The sequence below is a fragment of the Microtus pennsylvanicus genome, chromosome 10, assembly GCF_037038515.1.
Source record: "Microtus pennsylvanicus isolate mMicPen1 chromosome 10, mMicPen1.hap1, whole genome shotgun sequence".
Taxonomy (NCBI): Eukaryota; Metazoa; Chordata; class Mammalia; order Rodentia; family Cricetidae; genus Microtus; species Microtus pennsylvanicus.
This window is the reverse complement of record NC_134588.1, coordinates 101,546,250-101,572,973: the sequence shown is the minus strand read 5'-3', so window position 1 is coordinate 101,572,973 and position 26,724 is coordinate 101,546,250. Positions and strand designations below refer to the sequence as shown.

The 26,724-nt window shown below is 41.8% G+C and overlaps 1 protein-coding gene across 5 annotated transcripts in view; it reads left to right on the top strand.

Annotated features, from left to right (window-relative positions):
* Disp1 (dispatched RND transporter family member 1) overlaps positions 1–26,724 on the top strand; it is a 145,446-nt gene that overhangs the window by 50,265 nt on the left and 68,457 nt on the right. For 2 of the 5 annotated variants that reach the window (XM_075989375.1, XM_075989370.1), the window contains exon 3: positions 4,000–4,133. The exons of the other annotated variants lie outside the window; for them this stretch is intronic. Coding sequence is in view for 1 of the 2 variants with exons in the window: in XM_075989370.1 (XP_075845485.1) it covers positions 4,000–4,133 (134 nt within the window). In the remaining variant the exon portion in view is untranslated. The remainder of the gene's footprint in view (positions 1–3,999; positions 4,134–26,724) is intronic. 5 annotated transcript variants of the gene reach the window in all.

The following is a 26,724-nucleotide window of genomic DNA, read 5'->3' as shown; positions in this document are numbered from 1 at the left end:
TGTGTTACTGTGGGGGGTGGGCTTTGAGGTCTCTTGCTCAAGCTTCCCCCACTGTGGCAGTCAGTCAACTTCCTATTAAAGAGGAGGCAGAAATCTTTAATAAATAAATAAATTTAAAAAAAAGAGATTTCAAATACCTGTACTTTTGATTCATTTACTTTTAAAATGTGTTTCACATTACTTGGGAAATCTCCTATTTAGTGGTAAATGTATTAAAGTTAGTATAGTCACTAAATTTTTTATGGGATATTGTTTCCATGTAAAATCAAGGCTAATTAATTCTCATAATCTCTGATTAACTTAATACTGGAACTATCCTGCTAGAAATAGATTACTATTGTATTTTCTGAGTCTGGAGTCTCTTGAGCCTTTAGTAACTTAATAAATACTCCTGTAATTTTCCAGCACTGGAAATTCTTGGCCTTAAGACGTTGCTTGTTTAATTTAAATCATAGATACTAATAAAAGAAAAACTATTTTGGGGTGTAAATATTTACTGAGAGTGTGTTAGTCACAGGTTTCACATAGCACCAACAAAGCTGTTCTTTGTAGAAAAATTCAAAACTAGGACTTTAAAAACTGAGGAAAACACAAGCGATAATTTGTGTTGGGGTGAGAAAACAGAATACTATTTCTTTCCTGGGTAAGGCATGTGTTTTTTAAATTAACTCCTCTTATAAGCTGTTTCCATTGTAATAGCATCAAATTAATATTTATAGTTTGTAACCAGGTGCTGCAATTAAACACTACATTAAAATTTTATGATGATTATTTTATATGTGTATGATGTGTACGTGAGAGGGATGCATAGGCCCTGTTGAACAGGTGGAGGTCAGAGGGCAACTTCGATGGAATCCCTTCTCTCCTTCTACCTTTACATGGTCCATAGTTCAACCTAGGTCACTAGACTTATGCACCAGGCATTTTTACATAGTGAACCATGCATCTAAACAAGGGGGCCTTCCACTCTAAGAAGCGAGCAAAGCTTGTAGAAACCCACAAGGAGTGTCAGATCTGAAAGCTCAGAATGTGGTGGGTAGTTGGTTCAAGCTATAAAGAACAAACAAGGGAATAGTTATAAAGAAGGTGAGAGGGGGCCGGGTGGTGGTGGCGGCACACTCCTTTAATCCCAGCACTTGGGAGGCAGAGGCAGGCGGATCTCTGTGAGTTTGAAGCCAGCCTGATCTACAGAGTGAGTTCCAGAGCTGTTACATGAGAAACCCTGTCTCAGAAAGAAAGAGAAAAAAAAAAGACTCTACAACAAACAAACAAGAGAGAGGGTAGGGGGTCTTATGCACTGCTTAGTCTTTTGTAGCTTTAATGAGTTCACTAAAATTTGCTTTCATGAAGAACTCTGAGCACCTCTTCCCCTATTGCTGCTATTAGATTTTAATCAAATATTAGGTTATTCTGGTTGAGCCCTGCTGTGACATTGGCTAGAAGAGCACAGAAGACGGAAATGCCTGGCTCGCAATGCAGCGGGGCTGCTGGATAGCTTAGCTTGTCGGGCCTTAAGTCACAGAGACTTTAAAAATATTCTCACTTAAGGCTGTATGTGCAGTTGCATGTTTTCTGCATATACCATGAATGTGCTATGTAGTATTTTTACTATTTTCCCCTTTTCCTTTTGTGATGGAAGCTTAAAGAGCAAGTGAAAGTGGTTGATGTCTTTCTGGGCAAATATTAATTTAATTAGAAATAGTACCAGTAAACATTTATTAGAGGCCTGTTCAAAGCATGCACGACTCTCGCTTTTGACCTGCTTTCGTTGCTTTGTTGGAGGTCTTGTTGTGTACCCTAGATTGGCTTTTTTTTTTATAAAGGATATCCAGGTTTAATGGGATTCCTGTGCAGTTTATTTTTTTTTAAAGATTTATTTATTATGTATACAACATTCTGCCTTGTTGTATGCCCACACGCCAGAGGAGGGCGCCAGATCTCAGTACAGATGGTTATGAGCCACCATGTGGTTGCTGGGAATTGAACTCAGGACCTCTGGAAGAGCAGCCAGTGCTCTTAACCTCTGAGCCATCTCTCCAGCCCCCCCCCCAGGTTGGTTTTGAACTCATGGTAGACCTTTTGCCTCAGGTCTCCTAAGTGCTGAGAAACAGATATATGCCAGCATGCTTGACAGACCATTGCTGGTCTAAGGTTCATTCTTGCTATTAAATTTTAGGATTTGTTTACGATTTAAAAGTTTTTCTAGGAGAAAAATCTGTGAAAACAGCTAGGAAATTTTCAGAGATAGCAAATGAAGTACATCTTCAGATGGCAAGTTAAGATATTGGTAATACTTGCTACTTTAGGTTGTCATGAGGATTAAAGAATATAATTTATTTAAAATTTTTGATATGATGTCTGACACAGAGCAATATTTAATGTTTTGTGTATGGTATGTATGTGTGTGTTTATATTTGCATATGTGTACACATACTATGGCATGTTTGGTGGTCAGAGAACAACGTTGGCGTTGGCCCCGACTTCACCTTGTTTCAGATGGGTCTCTCTTCTTGTTGTTTTCCCCTCCATTGATCCATTTCGCCTGTTAAGCACCATGTATGCTTTTCTTTTGTAAACATGAGATCATTTTGTAATACATGAGTTTTTACCAATACAGCTAATGCCCGAAGAGTGAGCCAATAACAAGAAGTTTAACAATGCTCTGAATGGATGCCGTTGTCTAACCATTACCCATTACTGAGCTGATAATGACATTCCTAGCCTACCGCTATAGACGAACTTACTAAATAGCATAAGTCTTTTATCCCCCATACTCTAACGGCTTCAGACAGTGCTTGCATAGAGTGTGCCATACCCAAGGCTCTGGGCTGTTACTTGGTTGGTGATCTCTTGGCAGTTGGGAGTGTGTTGGTGTAGGTGTGTCTCTTAGAAGATTTCTCCCTCCTCTCACTTTCCGTGCTGTGGCTTTGTATCCCTGCAGTTGGAGAAAAGGAGAGAGTCTGTTAATCTGGGCTTTAAAAGTAGTTTTACAAAAAGAACAAAATCCAAATTCTATTGGTCATTTTTAGAGGGTATTAAGGACCCAGTGGACTATGATGAAAAATGAGAATGGGTGGGTGGGTCACTGTCCTAAATGACTGCTTTAGAAGTGGAAGCTGAGATCTCCCTCACTGATCTGAGCTAAAAAGAGTTCTAGGCAGCCTGAACTACATAGTCAGAACCCATTTCAAATAAAACAGACAACAGCAACAGCTTCCCCCTCCCCTGCCTCACTTCCCAACCAAAGCCTAAGTATGAAGAAATACCCCATATTGTGGCTGAAGCAGAAATATGGCAGGCAAGAGCCCATGTGGAGCTACATAACAAAGCCTCGTCTGGGGTGGGGTGGAGCATACGGTGCTTCCCTAGCCACTAGTGCCCTAGTTGTAGTATGTTGCTGGTGGCCCAGGTTTATGTGTTGATGGAGACCCTTTCTATTTATTTCCTCTTTCTCCATTTCTCTTCTTCTATCACCCCTCCCCTTCTCTTTTTGGCTAAATAAAGAATGCTGCAGCTAGGCAGCAGTGGTGCACACCTTTAATTCCAGCGCACAGGAGGCAGACAGGCAGATCTCTGTTCTAAGACAGCCAGGGCTGTACAGTGAAACCCTGTCTCAGATAGATAGATAGATAGATAGATAGATAGATAGATAGATAGATAGATAGATAGATAGATAGAACGAACATGTATCCTTGTATATATGTTTTGAAACTTTAGGTTTAGTCATGGAGTAAGCACCGCTGGCAGTGGTTTTCTAGGTGAAAGGACTGAAAGGTGCATGAAGTCTGATTGTAGTTATAATCGCCCTTTGGAGAGGCCTCCTAGCTGTGCTTTCAGGCACAAATACATTTCCTCACTTTGCTGATTGGAACAGAGTTTTGTTATGCGTAAGCGATTTCGAGCCTATTATTAACTTTGTAAGTTGTTTATTCTCATCTCCTGGCACGTTAGTTACCTACCTTGTTACCTGTTTCTAACCAGCGGTTTTTTGATACTTAGGCTGGCTCCAGCTGCTCACTCAGTGGCTACAGAAGACGAGCGACTGAGAGTCTGCAGAGAGGAGCTGTGCTCTGGGGTTGGCATTAAGGTGAATCATGTGACCCTCCCAGCCAAGGTGTCCATCCATGTGGAAGGTAGGAGTTGATCACTTGCCACATTGTAGGGAAACATTTTTATAAACATAAACCATTATTTTAAAAAAAACATGTTACATGTTGTATAATTTCACTTACTTTTGAGAACAACTTTCAAATGTCTTTTTTAACTCTTTAAATACAGGGTCCACTGTGTATCCCTGGCTGGAGTGGAGCTCATTTATGTAGACCAGGCTGCCCTTGAACTCACAGAGATCCTCCTGCCTCTACCTCCTGAGTGCTGTGATTAAAGGCGTGCGCCACCATCACCTGGCTATTCCTAGCCTCTTAAACAGATCTCTGAGGCAGCATCTATGATCTTAATTTATAGGAAATCAGGGTCTACTTTTTAGTGTTAATGGTGTGATTTTGTGTGTAAAGAGGTTAGGTGTACATCCTTGCTTTGGGCACATAAGTGAAGGGAATACATTAATTGATGATGCTCACTGGGCAGCTTGCATGCCTGTTTGCTTTGTCCTCTCCTCTTGTACAGTTAGTCTGCCCTCTGAGAGACTCAGGGCTCTGGGATTTTACCTTAGACTTAAGTGGGCCCTGTCAGGGAAGGACTTCTAAGTCCTTGTCAGTGCATAGTGTGCCTTAAAATGTCTCTTAGGCCTCTTCTTCAGCACTATGACACCCAGCGTGGCTGTTGAGCTGTTTAAAGCTGCAGTGCCTTATTTTCACACCCGCCTCCACCCCCACCAAACAAAATAAGCTGAGTTGCTTTAAATCTCCTGGTACCTGTTTATCATACTCAAGTGTGTTTAGTGTTGATTAGCAAGTGAGTAATAAGCACTGTGATGTGAGGAGGACGGCAAAGCTGAAATAAATGAGCCTTCTTTGAAATTTGGTAACCTTGTTATTATGAAGGATTGATAAATTTTAGTGTGTTTATATATCTGTTTTTGTAGATTATGAAAAATGTCTTAAATTTGATGAAAAATATATTTATTTTGAACCAGGTTATTCTGTCTTGTTTGGCCGGCCTTGAACTCTTAATCTCCAGTAATTCTTCTTCAGTCTCTAGAGTAGGCGGCTTGTAGCCATGCATGACTATGCCAGCCCAAATTAATTTTCTAAGTCCTAAAACTTACAAACAAAAGAAGATTAAAACAAGACAGTAATTCTCTAATGTTGGCAGAAAGGACAATGTTACTTACATTGTTGGAAACACAGGTTAATAAAAGATCAAAAGCCAGTTTTCTTGGGACTGGAGCAGTGACCCAGCAGTTAAGAGCACTGCCTGTTCTTTAAGAGGACCCAGGTTCAAGTCCCAGCACCTCCACGGCAGCTCACAACTGTCTGTAACTCCAGTTTCATGGGATCAGATTTCTTCTTCTGGCCTCCTCACTCGAGACACCGGGCATGCAAATGGTTCACAGACAAAACACTCATACACATAAAACAAAAACTCAAAAAGTCAATTTCCAGAGAGAATGTGCATGTTGCTAGCACATAGAGAAAAGGATTTATGTGCCCAGTGTGCTAACATATGCCTATATGGGCTTTCTACAAGTCTAAGGCTAGCCTGACCTACATGGTGAGACCCTGCCCTCCAAAACAGAACAAAGAAGGACTTGATAATCAAAGAAACGTAAGCTTCTTTTAGAAGCAGTTGTTGGCAGTAACAGAATAGTGTAGGTATTGGGAAGACTTGCTGAGGTAAACATTCACGCCCTGGGGGTATTCTGGGTAGACATTTGAGAAAGCCACAAGTAGGACTCTTGAAGAAACTGTAATAAAGAAGCAAATAGTCACACATAAAGATATCACCACTCAGGTGATTCTTGGCTGAGAATTTTTTTTGTAAATATAAAAACCCCAGAAGCCACCTGAAAGTTCAGTCATAGTAGGGGTGTTTGACACCGAATCTGTACAATACAGTTATAAATCTTTTGACTTGCATTGATAAAGCTTAACTTGAGGGGTTGTGTTGGCAGAAGTAGGGCAAGCGTCGACTACACTCTTAGTGATGTCTTGGAAAGGACATGTGCAAAGGACTGGGGATATAGATGGGAATCTGTGCTTCGGGTTGGGGGGCATTGCTCCCTGCTTCTCTCCCTGCTGTCCTATGTGGTTCAGTTTTTCTTCAGCGTGCAAAGACTTTAGTAATCAGAAAACCAGCGGACTTAATTATTTATTTAAAATCGCCTTTGCAGGGACCTTTCCAGTGCTGGGGAATGGAACTGGACGGGCCTTGGAGAGAGGTTTTTGTTTGTTTTGTTTTTGTTTTGTGGGAAGGCTGTTTATCATAGGGAACAATTTGGGTTTTTTTTAAAGAGAGGATAATGTTTTCCTGTTTAATGGAACTTACTAAGATGGTTCTGTGGAAAATGTGGCTTTCCTGTGTGCAGAGAGTCCCCTAAAATACAATATCTGAAAGAGTGTTAGAAAATGTTCTGTCTACAAGAAAACGAGTTTTAATTGGTTTGAGGAAACTTTTAGGTTAGTATTTATCCGTAGGATTTGTCAATATTCCTGATTAAGTAGCATTTCAACTGCTCACGTTAATGAGTTTTTCAGATAAAGGTTGACTTTCTGCTTCCTCTGTTCCCTTTGCAGCCTTGCTCTGTAGCTATGCTCTCGGCTTTATGGTGGATTTGTTGACAAAAGTCTATTGGTCTTTACTATAACTTGTGGTTGTAAAGTCATCAACACCGTATTTTCAGTTGTTTTGATTCCTTGAAGGTTTCTACAGGACATTAATGTCCTTGGTTATGATTTAAAGGAAAACAACTGTCTTCTTAATATTTAGTTCTAGACTTTGGAGAAGACATACATTATATTCTTACTTTAAAAATCAACACAGTAAGACACATTAGTGAGTGGATACTTCATATGTGTTCACAAGCCTGTCTGTGCCTATGCATCTAATGTGTAGACATGCATGGGCGCCTCTCCTGCCTGCATTAGATTTCAAAATATCTCTGCCTAAAGGAAGAAGAGGCATGGCAAATCTGTAGATCACCCTGAAGTGACTGGAGGTTTGCCTTGAACGTGGCAGAGAAGGGTGTGCTCTGTGCTCCCTCTGACCTGCTCCTGTTGAAGGGGCCTATTCAGTGTATTTTGTCCACTTCTCATTTTTATGCCTCATTTTCCATGGAATTGACAAAATAATGAAAGTATTAAAGCATTTTATAATTGAGTATTATATATTCTGTATCAAAAGTATCCATAATCTCTGACCCAGTCATTGTAAGCATAAAACTTTACCCTGAGAAAATAACTTAGAACCTCCATCTCCCTAGGTGTACATGTGTAAAAAATAATTATTAGAAATTCAGGTTTTTCAAAGTAAGGATCATCTATCCATTTGCTATTGAACAGTCGGTGGGTAGGTGTTTAGATTCTCAGATCCTGGGCATTCATGAGATGGAAATGCTCACATCTGTCTACAGCAGCACCATCGAATCCGAATGTGCATGAGAATTCTCTGAGGTCATTTCTGGAAGCAGATTCAGGGTGAGCGGATCTGAAGCGGGGCTTGAGAATGGCATTCACACTGTGATGAGCCTTTGTGGGACCAGCGTCCTAGCCCTGCTTCCTGTCTGTGGATCCCGTTCTCCCACTTAGGAGATACATGGCTGTTACAGCTATCAGTCTCACATACTGTGCATATTGTCTCTTGAAATGTTAGCTGATGAAGTCACTGTTAGCAGCAGTGTTGTTAAAATTCCTTCCACGGGGAGACATAATGTCTGCCCCTCCTCCCAAGATCCCAAGGAAAGTTGCCATCAAAGTTCACTCTGGGGAATCAATGAGTTGCTTGGGCTTCCTTCCAGAGCCTAAGTGAGGGTTACATACAGGGGCGTGGGCACGCCTCACACAGGCTGCACCTGTGAAGCTTTGCCCATCAGGGAGGAGAGCTTACCTATAGCTGCATAGATAGATGGAGATCCCTCTCCTCTTTTCCAGCCTCTGTATTCTCGAGCCCCTCCTCCAAGGAAGGGAGCAGCTGGGTAGGCAGGTGAGAAATCTCCTGCACCTCTGTGCTGGTGGGGTTGCACCTCTGTGCAACCAGAATGATCTTTGCAGGGGGTGCAGCTTAAGTCCCCAAAATGGCAGTTGCTTGGCAATGAGGACAGCCACAGAGGACAAGCAGTTAAAACATTTTAAATTAATACTTAGTACTTGAAGACAACCTGCAACAGTTAATGGATAGAATTAATCAAGAAATATCATAATTTGAAACAGCTGAAGATGCACCTTCTCTCCTTGGCTCCCCGCATTAGTCAGGAGCTTTGTGTGTGTGGGAAAAGCCCTAAACCAAGTACTTAGAGTAACTGACACTAGAACCCAGCCTGTGCTATCATCATACTTCTCTACATGAGGTCTTGTTAAAGCATGGGCCATGTGCTGCTCTCGCTGTATTAACAAAGAAGTAATTAATAATAAAATTATTTAGTGATCATTTTTGAATTACTGGTTAATAATTTAGAATGCTTTAAAATACTTGTACTTCTTTAAATATTTTAATTTGTCTGTGTATGTGCATAGATGCATGCCCTGGAATAGAAAACGTTTGTAGTCTATAATTGGACAGCACAAAAAAAGATGGCTTTCCTTTAAAAATCTTTTTCTTGATTCTCTAAAGTCTCATACGTGTATCCCATGAAATGTGATGATACCTGCTCCCATTTCACTCCTCCAGTTACCCCGGTCTGCCCCCAACTTCATGTTTTCTTCCTTTTTATAATCCACCCGTGACTTTCTTTTGAAATAAGATATTGAGAGCAGATGTTATAGTCCCGCCACTTTGACTAAACACAAATCTCAGGATGTTCCCACGGTGCCTGATTCTTAGATGTTTTATGATCACCATTGTAGTTTAGCCAGAACCAGGGGCAGGCACACTCATCTTCTAGGAAGATGGCTGTGAGTCTACGTGCATTATCCCCATCCAGCCTGCATGGCAGTCCAGGCTGCTTCTGCCTCACGTGTTCTAGGCCCACAACCAAGTCTACTGTGTGCTGCTTCCTTAGCATTGTCTCTCCCTCTTCTGATCTACCTTTACCCCCCGAAGCAGCGTATTTGAAACCTTTTGGTCTACAGAACATCTTAGAGCAGTGGTTCTCAACTTTCCTAATGCTGTAACCCTTTAGTACAATTTTGTCATGGGGAACCCCAGTCATAATTTTTTTTGCTGCTACTTCATAACTGTAATTTTGCTACTGTTATGAATTATAATATAAATATCTAATATGTGACCCCAAAGGGATCACAACCCAAAGGGTTGAGAACCAGTGCCTTAGATTCTTAAAAATTGAGGATCTCAAACCGTTTTTGAGTTAAAACTACCAGCTGTTCCTCAGCAGAAATTAAGACAACTTTTGCAGAGCCTATTCACTGATTTGTTATAAAATATATTGCATGTCAGTGTAAGTAACATTTCATGAGAAATAACTAGTTTCTAATTATTCTCCATTGTTGTGAGGCATTCTAATGTGTAACCTAATGGGCAGCACCGGGGCTTCCTGTCTGCTCCAGTATCCTGTTGAAATACCATGCAGCATCTGAGCCCTGGGAAATCTCTGGATGGTCCGGAAAGAAGGAGGGTAAGGGGTTTGTTATGACTTTGTATTGTTATGAGAGCCCTTTTGCAGTGCAGCTCCCGCAGAAAGGCCCCTGGGGCACCTAGCATTTTCCTTAATCCTATGCTGAGAAAGAAAGAGGTGCTTCTGCCTGGCTGTAGCCTCAGAAGGGTATTCTTCTCAGGGAGAGTTGCCCAGCGTCTGATTTGGGGCATGGCACCACGTCTCCTTTGTTTGCCCTGATTATGCCTTAGGTGGGAGTCTCCAGCTGATGTAGCACTCAGGTTTCCTTTAAGATGCCTGCATTTTGTCCTGCTAAGTCTACTGAAGGCCTTTTGTTTTGTTTCTGTTTTCAATTTAGTGAAAAATGATAAACTAATGGGATGGAATCTGCTCAGTGTTTGTTTCTTATAAATTGTTCAAATCTGTTGTTCCTTTCTGTTAGTAAACATGATAGCAAAATAAACGAACAGTTAGCTGATAGTATTAATAACAGATATGAACTGATTATTTAAAGTTGAAAGCTTATGCTTTTATTGTGATACCCAGACCTTTGGTTGAATTTTGTTTCAAAATGTCTACGGTACTGTTTTCTTCTAGCAAAGGAATTTCTAATTTATAATATAGAATTATATATATATATTGTTTTATAGTATAGTATCTCACAAAGAACCAGCCTGATGTTCAGTAGATCGTACTACAAGACCCTTTCTGGTACTGCAATAGAATACCGGAGGCACACAACTTAAATGCAGGAAAGGCTTGTGGAGATTTCAGCACAGGCGTTGCCTCGTACTTGATGCTGGCACATTATAGTGCAGTGGGATCGTATGTTGTAGGAGGCCTATTTACTTGGTTGCAGCCAGAAAGCAAAAAGAGAGGAGGGCCCCAGGGTTTCATTCTCCCCTTTGTTATGATTTGTATCTGAAATGACCCATGGGTTCTTGTTTTAAAAGCTTGTTCCCAGAAGCTGGCTATATCTGGGGAGGAGGGATCTAGATGGCAAAACTAGTTCATTGGGAAAGGCTTTTGAAGGTATTCCAAGCTCTTTCTGTTTCCTGCTGCACTGGGAATGATTCTGCCATCATGAACATCACAAATGCTGTTGTGCCTTTGCCACCATGATGCACAAGAACCTGAACCAAGAGCCAAAATAGACCTTTCTCTCCTAGATTGCTCCTGTTAGGTATTTTGGTCATGGCAGCACAAAAGCAAACAATGCATTCATCAAGGCTCAGCCTGGTGACCTAAAGGTTCCATCACCTATGGTAACACAGATTGCTAACCTAGCCATTGACACTCCACCCTTGGAGGACACAGTGTGCAAATTGATTTTTTTTTTTGGTGCTGTGCCACATGAACAAGTTTGAAAATACTTCATAGTGCAAATGTGTGGGCTTAAATTGCTGCCTTTTGTCTTAGGGTCACTACTGATGTGCTGAAACATCATGACCAAAAGTATCTTGGGGAGGGGAAGGGTTTATTTCATTCACAGTCCATATAACAGTTGATTATCCAAGCAGCAAGGGCAGAAACTCAAGCAGGGCAGGGACCTAGAGGCAGGAGCTGATGCAGAGGCCAGGGAGGGGTACTGTTTACTAGTTTGCTCTTCATGGCTTGCTCAGCCTGCTTTCTTATAGAACCTAGGACCGCCAGTTCAGGGATGGCACTGCCCACAGTGGCCTCCCCCATCAGTCACTAAGTAAGAAAATGCCTTAAGCTGGATTTTATGGAGGGATTTTCTCAATTGAAGCTCCCTCCTTTCAAATTACTCCAGCTTATGTCAAATTGACATTAAACTATTAGGACATCTTTGTATAATGTACAATTCTTTGCCCCTCTGTCACAGGGAGAGGACACGAAGGAGAGGCCCAGCCCAGTCAGTAACCTCCCGGACTTAGACAGGCCTCTGACACATCTGAACCCTTGGTTTTTTCTCATGCTAATGACAGAGAACTTAATTCTGGGATGCAGGAAGGGTGAGTCCTTAGAGAATTGCAAGGATAGAGTGGTAACATGTTTATTAGATGAGAGCTTCATCTATTGTGTCTGTTAGCTTGTATTCCTATGCTGTAGATGCAGGAATTCATGTCTCATGATGTTTTGATTAAACATCTACTAGATGCTTTTAGAGTAGATGGAAAAACTAGCTTTTCCTTCATTAAATATTCCAACCTGCCAATTTGTGGCGGTTTGAATCAAAGTGGCCCCCAGAGGCTCACGCCTTCAAAGGCTTAGTCAGCAGGGAGTGGCACTATTTGAAAGGATTAGAAGGATTAGGAAGTGTGACCTTGTTGGGGTTAGTGTGTCATTGAGGGTGGACTTTGAGGTCTCAAAAGCCCATGCCAAGCCGAGAATCTCTGTCTTGGTCTGTGGCCCAGGCATGGCCACTGCTCCAGTGCCATGTGTACTACCATCTTCCCACCGTGATTATAATTGGCCAACCCTCTGAAATTGTAAGCAAGTTCCCAGTTAAATGCTTTCTTTTATAAGACTTGCTCAAGATCATGGTCTCGTCACAGCAATAGAATAGTGATAGGACACAGTCCAGTGGAGGAGGAAATTTTCATGTACTGGGATGACTGAACTGTTGTTAGAGACTGTCTTATACTGTATTTTCTTTGAAAAAGAAAATCCAAGGCTGTCTTTTCTTGATGTAAACAACTTAGGGGAAGAGAGATTTCCTTGGCTGGGGTTTCATGTGACTCTTGCTTCTGGACCTGTGATGAGGTAGAATATGGCAGTACACCATGGTGGAGGAAGGGTGTTCCCCTGTAAACAGCAGGCAGAGACACCAGGCTTACCTGTGAGGACACATTTCCAGTGACTTCTACCCTCCAGTCAGCTTTACCTCCTAACAGCCCATCCACTGTGAACTAATCAGTGTGTTCTCATGATCCAGTCATTTTCGCTAGTGAGTGCCACCCACTAGCACTTCAACACAGACACCCTTTGGGGCAGCCCTAACAATCTCGAGTGCACTGTCAGATAGAGTGCCACGGACTGTGAGGAGGCAAGGTCTTCCTGGTGAATAATACCTCCATTGCTTTTTAAAGGGGATGAACGCAGTATGGAGGGCAAGTGAGTACAGACTGAAGCTAGCTCCCACAGACTAGCCCTGCCAATCCCAAAGGCATAGGCAGCCTTAGTGTACTTCATGGCAGAGCTGTTGTGAGGCCATCTTCTTGTGTTTCCCCTGAAGAACCTTTCGTTCCAGTGGGCCAGGTCTCTGACCTACAAAGCCTTGAAAGAAAATTCCTTTACTGAGAGGGAGTTGGGAGTTGCTGCAAGTGAATTGAAGCCTCATGTTTACTTAAACAGCTTCAAGGGAGATCTTTACAGTTGGTCTCCTTTGCTTAGAAGTAAAGGGTTCCTTGTTTCAAATGATTCCTTATGGAATTTACAGTTCAGTGTGATGTGTCTCAGAATTCTTTTGGACTCTGGCATATTTAACTGCAGATGTTTTGAGGGATGGTCAGTTTGCTGATAAATGGCACAACTTTACAACTTGAAATATGTCTTGAAACTTTTTTTTAAGCTAGGTAGAAAGGGAAAAAATGCTCACAGAAGGTTCAGTTTCAGGAATACCAAGGTAGCATTTCTTTTCTGGCGTCAGATTGATGGGGAGTTGGGAACTGAAAGCTGGTATGTGTTACCCTCTTACACCCTAAAATGCTGCTTGTTAAGACAGGCACATTTCTGAAATAGTTGCTTGAGGACCTGAATTTCAGGCCCTTCTTTTCCTGCCTGCTTATCATCTTCCAGTCGTAACTAGAATGTCTACATTGTTCAGTTGATTTGATTTAAACACAACTTGTCAGTGCTTTCTGTTTTAATAAATAGTTTGGCTTAATGGCTTCCTGAACTAAGTAATCCAAATGTTGCATTGTTACTGTTTCTAATATTTTTGAGCTTAAAATGTGGATGCCATTGAGAATGGCAATCATTTTTCATAACTTGGCAGGTTGGAACAGGGTTTGGGTCATAACAGGGTCATAACCCTGTTAGAGATGTGACCCTGCTGAGTGAGTGTCGTGTGATTCGCTCACATCAAACCCGGGTTCAGGTGCCTGCAAGGCCCTGAAACATTGTTGAACTTTCTGCAGTTCAGAGTTTGGCGCAGAACTGCAGAATGAACCTGCCTATAAGTTGTATAGAAACTACTTAGAACCAAGCTGGCGTTTCAAACCAAGTTTATGTTTTTCTACTGAAGACCATTTAGCTTTTTAGGATATCTTGCAATAGTCTAACATGGCTCTACTTGAGTTTTCCTCAATTTACTTTTAAGTGGTGGGTGCCTCATGGAGAGAGGCTAGTAAATTTTAATTTTAGATATGCTGGGCAGTCATAAAATCATAGCATCACGTGTTAACAGTGGACTGTGCACTTATTACATGGATGTGAACGAGGAAGAACAAATCCCTGTGTGTGTGTGTGTGTGTGTGTGTGTGTGTGTGTGTTTGGTGCTGGATATTAAACTCTACTTATATGTTGTTCCATATGTTGAACAAACTAAGGAGAAGGAAAGGAACTCTTAAAGTAAAATTTTCTTTACTATTTGCATTGGGTTTAAAAAGTAAAAGTATATACTTTAAGTAAATTTATTCTTGAGCAAAAGAATGCTCAAGACTGGGTAGTATAAAATGATAGGGACTTGGAGCAATAGCTCAGTGACAACCTCTTAAGTAGTGGTCATGTCAGTTTGGGGGGGGTGTGTTTTTTCTACTTCAAAGAGTTGTAAGAAATTAATTATTAGTGTTTGCATATGTATTTTAATCTTGAAAATAAAGTAAATGTGTTTGTAAAACACATTTACTTATGAAATTTCCCCCCTCCCTTTTTTTGAGATTCCAGTCCCATTTATCACTCAAGTGGCAAGTTTCTTATTTCTCACTATGGGAATTTTTGGAAAGGGTATTGGGATCCTTTTGTGGTCAAGAAAATTTAAGAATGAAAGAAAAGGCCCTCAATATCTTAGCAAGCTAGTGTTAAATAAATTAGTGTTTAATCCTCTGAAAGCCAGCTGTTTGGCGTCTAGCGCCTGTAGATGGGCTGTCTTTGAACTGATTGGTGGTGAACCTAAACTGTTTGCCCCAGCAAGTGCTTTCGGCAGTTCTGAAGACTGTTTGAAAAGAGGCTTTTCAGAGCCTGCCCCCAAAAGCTGGGCACAAATGACAGTCCTGGGGTTATGCTCTGTAGAGAAGGAAACACTGGATAAGTACTTAAGAACTAAAGTAATTTCAGATAGCGTATTAGTCAGGGTTCTCTAGAGGAACAGAGCTTACAGAATGAATCTATCTTCTCCTCTGTCTTCATATTTAGTTATTTAGATTTATTAGAATGGCTTACAGGTTGTGGTCCAGCTAAGTCAAAAAATGGCTGTCTACCAATGGAAGGTCCAAGAATCCAGTAGTTGTTCCGTCCACGAGGCTGGGTGTCTCAGCTGGTCTTCAGTACATGCCAGAATCCCTAAGAAGTCAGCTGAAATGCCAGGGAAGGAATGGACTTGCCAGTGAGAGTGAGGGCAAGCAGGTTAGAGCAAAAGCTTCTTTCTTCCATGCCCTTTATACAGGCTGCCAGCAGAAGGTGTGGTCCAGATTAAAGGTGGATCTTCCCACCTCAAAGATCTGGATTAGAAGTGGGTCTTCCCACTTCAAATGATTTAATTAAGGAAAATATCCCTCTCAGGTATGCCCAGCTGCTTGGGTTTTCATTAATTTTAGATGTAGTCAAGTTGATAAGCAAGAATAACATCACAGCTAGGAATTAGACCTTCAAAGACAGCAACACAGGGGAGAGCTGTTAGACCCTAGCTTGGTCTACTTTATGGTCAGTAGAGGAGATCAAAATGAGTATAATTCATCACAGGTAAACATAGCTGCCCTAAGGAGACAGTAAAGCTGCCGTGGCTGCACAGTTAGTTGTGGGAGTAACGAGGCAAGAATGCAGGAAAAGGGGACAGTTTGTGCCGAGCGGAGCTGTGGCTACGTGTTTGCTGGCTCCTGTAACAGGTGCGGCAAATTGAGAAGCTTGAAGCACAGGGATTTATGGTTTGTCAGTGTGCAGGCTGAAAATCTAAGGTCACAGTGCCAGTGCAGCTGGTCCTTCTGAAGGCTGAGGGGCCGTTGGTTCCGCTCTGTCTGCTGGGCATTTGTTGCAGTTTTTAGTATTACTTGGTGGAGGGACATGTCACCCTGATCTCCACCGTCTGTTCCCAGTGTGTTCTCCCTGTGTACTTCCTGTGTCAGGTTCCCTCTTTTAGAAGGGCATTGATCCTTTGGCTTAGGGGCATTCTGCTCTAGAGTGAATCCACCTAAATCAGTGACATCCACAACTTCTGTTCCCAGATAAGGTCCCATTCTGAAGTGGTGGTTTTATTCCAGTGTGATCTGATAGGATGCGAGAAATTGTTTCTTGGGCTATTTGAAGTTTGATATGTTTAATATGTTCCTAGGGAAAATAAATACGTTTTTAGAAAATACATTGTGAAGACGTTTTTCAGAAACTGCGCTTAACTGCTGTCTCATGCGCAGGGTGGTGAGTAGAAGATGAGGTTGTGGCTTTGTCGAGACATCTGAACTCCGCAGGATCAAGGGTAGGGTCTTGCTTGTTTTTGCTGTTTTAAAAAGAGAAAAACAAGGACACATTTGAAAGCTAATGTGTAGTCTGGTAGAGGACTTGGGGATACAGTGGGGATGGATGGGGACTCGGTGACGAGGTGATCTTAAGTAGGTGAGGGCAGATAGGTCTAGGGCACACATAGCCTGAGAGACGAGGACGGGTGGGGGAGGGGCTCAGCAGACAAAGTACCTGTACAGCACTTGCTCTGAAAGTATGTGGATCTGCGGCCAGATCCCCAGAAACCACTTAAAAGCCAGGTAGATATGGAGCCGCCTATACTCCCACCACCAGGGAGGGCAGACTGGCTGTGAGATCAGTTTAACCAGAGGTCTTGCCTCAGAAAAGGGTGGAGCAGTTGAAAGAACTCACCAGATGTCAACTTGGGGCCTCTACATTCATGTATGTTCACACACCTGTACACATGCGCTCATACCTACATGCTCAGATTCATGCATGTGCATGCTCTAAAGACACAGACACACAGAGATGAGAGAAACGAGGGCAGCGGGGTCTATAGAAAGCTAACCAGATGCTGGTAGTAAGTGGTGGGTGATCTCTTCCGAGTGTGGGACTAGTGTGGCTGTAAGAAGTAGTCAGCTGTGAGGGTGGAGAGAGGAGAATGAGAGGTTTAGGAAACCAGGGAGAGGTGTGAAATAGTTAACTGACTGGAAAAGAGTAAGTCCTCATAATAGACACCTGTGGTCCCTGCACTTAGGAGGCAGAGGCGTAGGTGGTAGCTTTGAGATGAACTCGAAGCATCGGAGACTGCCCCTGATACACGGAAACACCAAGTCTGAAGGTTGTGGCTGACAGCAGTTGGAATGGAGGGCAGCAGGCAATGAGATAATGTTTTCACAGCACTGAACAAGGTACTACGAAAGTAAGGGAGCTAGGGACCTTCCGAGACTAAGACTGTACATCTCTCAGTTATTTACCCAAAGTTATAAACCCATATATTCCAACTGGAAGGCACTTGAATCAGATGGAGGACATGAGTTAAAAGAATCCTTTTTAACAAAGAAATAGGTATTTTCGTATGTCCAGTTAGGTATTTCACAGTAAAAATGTAAGTATATTACATAAGTATATATACTAAAATATTGGTGAACTTGGGTTGTATATTTTCTATAACAAATGCTTTAGTAGTGTTCTTCCCCTTACAGTGGATGGACAATGAAGCTGCAAGCTGATTTCAGATGTTCCTTTTGTTTGAGCCCCATTTGTCGCCACTGGTTAGAAACGTCAGATGTCATATGACCTTAGTCTACACTATGAAAAATTAATGGTTCCACGTGTTTGAGAATGGCTTCCAAATATACCAAAGATTAATACTACACATTTTTGATATAGCAGCTGCCAGGCTAAGAAAGAGATTATTCCTGTTTGTCTAAAGACCTAATGTGGCACTGCCACAGTAAGAGACCGAGAATTTGTGCTTCGACTGACTTTAGTTCTCCCTGTCTGCAGTGTGTATGTGGCAGCAGCATTCAGGTCCTACTAAACAGCCCCCGAGTTGTGCCCCTAGAGTTCAAACCCTTTTAGGAAAAGTGTCTGCTTTACAGGGCTCCATCGGGAAGGACGGAGCTCCCAGGTGTTGGGCAGCAGCTAGAAGTAAGACCACTAAGGAAGGGAAGGTGTTTGAGTACTTGTCAATGTGAGGTTTAAACCTTCCTTGTATTTTCAAAACTAAAAAGTAAAGTCCGGGTTTGATGTCTGAATGACTTGGTAGATAGAAAACTGGTTTGCACAAGATTCCCAAGCTCTGATTTAAGTGACCATCCAGCATGGGAAGTCATTCCCAAGGTCCTTGTTTTGCAGTTCACCAAGGATGCTGTTTGCATATTAGTACTATTGGCTTTGCCAGTTCTTTTGAGTGCATTAGCATTCAGTGTTAAAAGTATCTCAAAACTCCTTTCTGAGATGGTTCCTTAGAATGTGATACTTAGTAAAAATCCAGAACTAGAAATCCAATACATCTTTATCCTGCACTTTCTCAGGGACCCTGTCTTCATCAAGGAAGTGGTTTCTCTTTAATTATAGTATTGGAATATTTTACTTATTTCAACTGTATGTTGTCCCTAGAAAAGCAAGATTTTCATGCTGTTAACTGTGCTTAGTGGTGAATGCAAATCAGATAATTTTAGACTGATGCTATTGACTTTTGATTATTGATTTTATTTTTGATTATTGATTTTATTACTTCTGTATCTTTAAAACAAGTTGGAACATAAAAACAAATAAAAATAGGATGGATCATGAGATGATAAATGTTCTGTCAGGTTGACATTTTATTTTACAAATAGCTAAATAATTTAAAAGCTTTTTCCTTTGAGTTCTAAATCATAGTAGTCTGAAGAGCACATTAGTAATGGTGGGAGTAGAAACCTGCACCTGTGGTAGAGGAGTGTGTCATAGGAAATCTGTTTACGCAGCTGTGTGCTGATGTCAGTTACACAGGACAGAGTCATGGAACGAGCCTCATTTCCAAACAGTCATCAGCCCTGCCTTGGAAATAGCTAATTAAAGAATAACTTCAGAGGCTGCCTGCGTGTCCTCAGCATCACTAGCCGGCCTCTACCGGAATGTGTAAGTTTGCTCATAAGTGTATGTTGGCCAGTTTCTGAGAAATTTAGACTTTTTGCTAAGACTGCTTCATATTTGTGATTTATGCCTTCATTGCATCTATTACCTGCTGTGTTAGCACCAAACTAAGCATCCATCAAACTTTATTGCAGTTACATGAGCGCTTTTGGTGTGCTTTACTGGAGTTACAGAATTGAATTAATTTGGTCTGTGTGAAAGCTTCCTTTATCATTAATAAATTTCATTTAATCCATGGGGCTATTAGTTTTAGAAATATTGTATGACTTCATTCATGCTGCTACTAGGATATAAATAAATATTTAAAGCTAAGCATTAGTAAAAATACAGATTTAGAATTTATTCCCAGGACTTTCAGAATTTAGAGAGTATCCTACTTGAAAAAGTGAATAAAATGTTACCATTGCCCATGCATGGTGTCACCTCGCTTCTCTTCTTCTTACCTGAGTTAGCAGGCTGTGGGTGCTGTCACCGTGTTTGACTCTTAGACACTTGTGTGTGTCTTGCACTTACTCAACTCCACAGACCCCAGGACACAAGGGTCGCTTCCTGCCCACAGATGCCTTCTTCCCTTTGTTCTTAGAGGCAGTAAGGAGCAACTTGTAACCACCAGCAATTGCTTTCTAAAACCTCCAGCATCTGATGGAGCACATCTGCGCAGTGTAATGGTGGCGTCCTTGTTAGACCCTTACCTCGTGAGCACTCTATGCATACTGCATTTGAAAAGGGCCCCACAGAGAAGTAGATTCACTACACGTCCATTTCTACCCTGGGAAAAGTCTCTTCAGTATGGTTGTTGGTTGGGGTGGGGTGCCTCTTTATTTTTCTTGTTTAAACAGTTTAATTTCCAAGAATCACCATGTGTTTGCAGCTAAGATTAATTTGGGTTTAATTTTGTTTTTTTACAGCACTTAGCACGGCAGTGTTACCAACTGAGCCATCTCCCCAGTCACAAAAGCTGCACTTTTGTGCAATTAGTATCTGCTATAAAGTCTACTAAATTATGCAGCTTAAGGAGAGCCCAGAGCTCACCAGTTATGCCGGCTGGCCAGCAGGCCCCAGGGATCCTCCTGTCTCTGCCTGTCCAGGGCGGGGTGTGTGTGTGCCCACATCCTCATGCCGTGAGGCAAGCACTCTATGGACTGAACTCTTTCCCACTCCTGAAGTCCATTATTGTGTGTAGTTGATACATGCTATAACCATGCATAAAAGTTTGCAGTTTAAGGAGACAGGAAATGCCACTTTCCCTGATTTGATCCTTATAAATTAATGCATGTATCACATCATACTTTATAAATATGTATAACTATGCCAATTAAAAATTAATGAGAAACTAAGAGAGCCTTCAAGTAGTGGAATCAACATGATTGTCGAGAGCAAAGAGCTGTGAAGTCAAAGTCTTCCTTTTTAATTGTAATTACTCTTCTGTCGTATTAGACAACAGAAGAAAAAAAGAAAATCACAATATATTCTTACGGTTCAGTAAAATTTTGTTGAACTTATATGATTATTTGAGGTTCCTCTCAGACACCCGTGGTAGGCGCACTGCAGGGACGTGGGCTCTGGTCTGGCGTGGCCATGTGGAAGCACCGCTGTCTGTGCAGTGCTGTGGTCTGAGGCCTGGAGGCAGTGTGCAAGGCGGCCTGCCTGCCTGCCCTGTACAGCAGGGAGGATGGAACAGAAAGGACTGCTCTTGAGGTGGCTTCTGATTGTGCTCCAAAGTCTTGAAAAGCAGCGACTGGAAGTGTTAGGCAAGTACGTGAGGAGTGACCTCACAGACTTCTGGTACTGGGTAGTTAGCTATACTCTTTAAATGCTTTCCTACGAAATGGTTAGAAGTGAAATATAAAATTAAGATATTAATGAAGCTGTTAATGAGTTAAGATCTATTTTCATTGGTGGCTAGATAATATCAAGTATTAGCTTAAATGTGTCAACAGAGGGTGGAGAGGGTTCTGTCCGACCACATTCTGGGGATGTGACCATCCTGTGAGAGCGTCTTGGAAAGGAAGTTGGTTCCTAGTGTTTGGGCTGCTTTTCCTGTGAAGTTGTCTTCCACTTTCCCTTTACTCTCTTGTAACACTTCTGTTTTACAGAAAAGTCACCAGTTATTAGTGTCAAACATTCAGTGAAGGTAAATAAAGAACAAAAGAGGTGACTGAGGATATAGTCAGCAGGAGAGAATTTGCCAACACCCACAAAGCCCTGTGTCAACCCCTAGGATGGGGGAGGGGAGGAAGGTGTCCTCACTACTTGTAATTCACGCTTCTTGTTTGGTACAAGCACAACTCCACATGGGGTTAATTTGTTTACTCCCGACTTTGTACGCGAGAGTGAGAGTGCCATTTCCAAGTGCACACTCAACAAGTAGGATGGGTGTGGTCTGTGTGCATAACCTTTGTACACACTGAGCAAATGGAGTGGGTGTGGTCTGTGCTGAGCCAGAGGCAGGCACTGAACCGCTCTCCCCTACTTAGAGTTAGTCTTTATTAGCAGGGTCAAGATATAAGTTCTCAGAAGTTATTTTTGAGTACTAAAATCTTTCACTAGTTAGAGTTGTGCAATGCTCAGTTGAACATTTCAACTTCCAGAACCCAGAAATAAACATATATTACTATATGCAGATGTAATTGCCTTCAAAACCTGTACCAAAGGGACGTTAATTTTATGCTTTGAAGTTAAGATCAGAAAAAAACCATTCCTGTGAGCTGTGCACATTATTATTAGTGGATCCTTTCCTTTCTCTAAACAGTTCAAAGGTCTCTGCTCTCAGAAACAGGTAGACAGAATGGACCCTGGAGCCTGACCTGTTTCCTGTGTTCTCATTAGTGCCTCTCCTTCTCTTACTCTCCCAGAATGGGCATAGGCAGGCAGACTAGGTGGCTCAGTGACTAAAGGTGCTGTCACCGAGCCTTATGACCTGAATTCAGTCCCCAAGTCCCACATGGTGGAAGGAGAGAACAGATTTCTGTAAGTTGTGCTCTGACCCCTCCAACATGCATGCCTTGTTATGCACACACACATAATAATAAACAAAAGTGTTTAACTGAAAAGAGGAAAAGGCACAGTCACCTGTCCCTGTAAGAACAGACACTTCAGATCTAGAAATGTAATGGGAGCACGATAAGACTCAGGTTTTCAGTGTCAAGAGTCCCAGAGTCATTAAGAACAGAGTAACAAAGACCGAGTTTTCATCCACACTCCTGGTGTTTCAAATCTGAGTTCAGCTCCAGTTGTCCTCAGTGCCACCTTCAGTACTTTTTCTCAGTTGTCCAAAGTGACTGCTTGCCGATGGTCTCCACAAGGTCCCATCTGTTTAAGGCCATGTCTTTAGTTTGATGTCAACAAGAAGTAGTGAGCCTTAAGGTGTGGGCCCTAATAGGAGGTCTGCAGTTTATTCCCAGTTCCCAGGAGGGGAGCTGGGCCCTTTCTTTTCTCCCACTCCCTGGCCATGGGGTGAGTAGTTTCGTGCCTAATCACAGGCCCAACAGCAATGGGACCGTCAACCCTGTATTAAAACCTTCAAACCATGGCCAGATAAGTCTTTCTCTTTGTGATTTTAGTCTCCGCTTGGCTTCTCAGATATTTGTTATAATGACAGGAAGCTAACTGAGTTGATTAAATCATTGCAGGTATTGTTAAAATGACAAAAGCTAGCATTGAGGAAAGCATTTGCTTCCAATACTTACAATTCTCTAAAAAACATTTAAAAATCTGTGGGGGATGAGTGCATGTATGTATGCGCATGTGTTTTTACATTTGCCTATGTGTGTGTGCATGCATTTGTGTATTTGCCTGTGTGTATCTATATGTGTATATGTCTGTCCTTGTACATGTGTGAGAGTGTGTGTATGTATGTGTGTGTGCATATGTGGTTTGCATCTGCCTTTGTACATGTTCCAGAGTGTATGTGTGCGTGCATCTGCCTTTGTATATGTACCAAAGTGTGTGTGTGTGCACATGATGTGCTTCTGCCCTTATATTTGTGCCAGAGTGTGTATAGGTCTGAGAAGCCTTCAGAAGTTGCTTCTCTTCTTCTTTCTTGAGTTTCAGAAATCCAAGTTGGGTCATCAGACTTGCTAAACGATCTTGCTGACCTCCAAAGTTAAATTTTTTGATGAAATTAGAAGGTGTGTTTTAATTTTGTATAAGAATAAGAATTGTTTTTAGAAGTTTGTGGCAACTATCTTTCTCTGTATAAAGGTTCTGAACTTGATTCTTGGTGCTGGCTTGATTCCTTGCAAAGCCAGTAGGGTGTGGATAGGAATTTCAAGGCATCACCCTTGGCAGAGCAAGGAACATTTTCTAATGTCCCGCAGGGATGGGAGAGGGAGTGCATAATGGTCCTTCACTGAGGTTGGGGACTGCTCTGACTGTGATCCTAAAGGAATCTCCAGAACATTGACTAGAATTCTTATGACCCAGCAAAACAAAGAATTTGCAAGTTTAATTTTTGAGGCTCCTAAGAGCTCTTCTTCCGTTCTCTTATGTAAGGTACTGGCAATGACAGGCCTTTGCAAAGTCTGGATATTGACCAATATTCCTAACATTGTAGTATGAATTTCTCTTTTCAGTGTATTGCTGTTTTGTTTTAAGGCAAAGATCATCCTGGCAGTACTCTGTTGCTAACTTAACTTGGAATTCCAGTGCAATGCCCTACCTAAGAAATAAAAACCTTTCTTACTTTCGGTAATTCTATAAGGACTGATGAGATGGTTTTGCTAATAAAGGTGGCAAGCCCAGTGGCCTGAGTTTGGTCTCCAGGACCCCATAGTTGAAGGAGAGAACTGATTCTCACACGTTGTTTACACTGCATACATGTCATGATAGTATTCACACACACACAAGCACGCATACATTTGTTTAAAAATAATAATGTAAGATCTTTTTTGGCATTTCTTTACCAATTCAGTGCTGAAGCACGATTAATAAAAACTCAGAGAGAAATTGGGGTTCAACTGAAGATCCGAAAAGCAAAGCAGCCAGCCACTGGCTCTTACCTTGACCTAAATCCAAAATGGCAATCCTGCCTCCAGGAATCTCAGGGTGAGATTGTGTCTGAGAGCTGTCTCCTCCTGTTTTATAATCTTCTCTAGAGCTGGGATTAAAAGCATGCTCCACTGAGATTAAAGGCATGCAACACCCAGTTTCTATGGCAACTAGTATGGCTACTGGGATTAAAGGTATATGTTACCACTGGTTGGCTGTAAGGTTGACCAGTAGGGCTGTTTTACTTTCTTCATCCCCAGGCAAGCTTTATTAAAATACAAGTGAAATGCCACTACACAGCACCTAAACCAGTGCTTTGCTCCCTACACGTCAGGCCATTTTCATGATAAGACTAGGTTGCGAGTTTTGTAACTAAAGAGTTTAAGCACATGAAACATTTTCCTTCTATACTTGTATCAGAAAAGCACTGCAAATCTAGGTTATGTGAGTAGGACCTGGACTATATTAACTAGGAACCCTGTTTTCTCTCCTGAAGTGGCTCAGATGACTTCTGTAGGCTTTATCTGGCCCCAGTCTTTGGGAAGCCCAGCAGATTAGGCTGTGTCACAGCCACAAGTCACAACACTGGCGCTGGAGTGGTTACTACTGAGTCCTAACGAGAAACATTCCGACTGACAGACTAGAAGAGTCTACCACTGTGGACGGCTTCTGAGACCTTCAGCACCGAGGCCTAAAGGGACTGCGTCAGGTGACTGGGACTAGTACTGCCTCCCTGCACTATGGAAGAGACATTGAGATGGTTTTAATTTCAGTGTTGTTTTGAGATTATTTTAAAAATGGGGTGGGGTCTCACTTTCTTACACAAACTAGTTTTGAATTCCTAGACTCGAATGACCCTATTTATTGCCTCATCTTCATCAGTAGCTGGGTTGCTAGGAAATTATCAGGCCCAACTTCTTCTTGGTGTTCTTCAGTAGCTGGGAGCCTAGGCCATCACCAGACCCAACTTCAGATCAGTATTCAGTAGCTGGGAGGCTAGGCCATCACCAGACCCAACTCCATCTCTGTGTTTTTACAGGTGGTTCTGCTGAGCTGACCAATGATGCTGCCTTTAAAGATAGTAAGGCTTTTTACTGTCCACAATTCAAGCCTACTCTCCAATATAGCCCATCTATATAATCATTTGCTCTCAGCCAGGAGTCTAACAACACTGCCTTACTGGGATATTTTGTGTATTTTCTTAGTTTTTAATTCTGATGTAAGTAAATATCCTTACTCCTTTCTCATTTATTATTACCTTATTTCTTATCTATTTTATAGTCATCTTACAGAATTTTATCTTATATAAACAAATTTCGGAAGCAAGCCTGAAAATGACTTCACAATTTTGAACTCTTTGAGCTTTCGAATTGTTAATGCATGTCTTTTCAACAGCAAAAGTAGCTTCCTCCGCATTCATGAAATACCTAACTCCAGTGTCTTCAGTCTTGAAGTTTGGGTGGTTTCAGGGTCTTTCCTTGCCAAAACCAATATTATCATACATTATAAAAAGCATAAATAAATAAAGGGGTCATTTGACCCCAGAGCATGGGATGTGTCCGTGTGATGTATCTGTGTACATCTTTAGCAATGGTGGCACTACTTCATATTCAGGTAGCACTTGGTTTATTATCATATCTAACACTCAGGGAATTAAATTGCACATATTCTTATTTCATGCTGTAAAGGAGGCAAGTGTAGCTTTCCCCATAAACACACAAAATCTAACTTTTGGAAGATTTCAGTTTCCTAGATATAATCCTATACTCAGTCACACTGCTTGCGTTTCTATTCAGGGTAGAGCTTGGTAACAAAATACAGCTGAAACCCTTAAGCGAATGCTCTAATTAGATTAAAGCTAAGATATATTGTTCTTCATTTTAGCAGGAGGGTTCCTGCCAAGAGCTTTTTATTGTAAAAGTAAAGTATCACATTTTGAAATCCTATATGCAAACCAGAAATATTTTGGAAGCTGCCCAGAACTGTTAATATTATTCTTTGTTTTTAAATCCTTGTGCATCTCAAGATTATATTCTTAGGTTGTCTGTCTGCACTCTTGTTATTTTGTATGGAATGCTTTGGCTTATTATATATATATAAAACTATCAAGTCTGAGGCTTCTCTCCTCTGAGATTTGACTCTGAGGTTTTCATGACAGGAAAGCACACCTTGCAGGCAAATATGGACCCTGCAATAGACTGGCTGTGAATTAACGTTCATGTTAAGAAAGGCAAGGCTTGTTTTTCCCGTTGGTGTTTTGAGAAATGCTGGCACTGAAGTGTTTGTATGGTGAAGATGACCTGTACTCCTGATCCTCCCACCATCTCCTCCCAAGAGCCTGGGGTTTTTAATGATAATTTCTTTTGGCTAGGTTAAAGTCAATGTTGTGTAGTCTTCCAGCATCTACAGAAGAATGGAAGACTTTTTCTTCCCTGAGACCCACTGTGCCCGTGTCCTTTCTTCCCTGAGACCCACTGTGCCTGTGTCCTTCTTCCCTGAGACCCACTGGTGCCCGTGCGTCTTCTTCCCTGAGACCCACTGTGCCCGTGTCCTTTCTTCCCTGAGACCCACTGTGCCCGTGTCCTTTCTTCCCTGAGACCCACTGTGCCCGTGTCCTTCTTCCCTGAGACCCACTGGTGCCCGTGCGTCTTCTTCCCTGAGACCCACTGTGCCCGTGTCCTTTTTCCCTGAGACCCACTGGTGCCCGTGCGTCTTCTTCTAAAATACATGTTCCAGTTTCTGATCTCTTTAAAATGTTTTTAGTAGCTTATTGGTTCATATTATGTGAATGCCATTCTGGATGAGCAAAATATTTCTTGTATTATTGATAAGATGCATATGATTTTCTA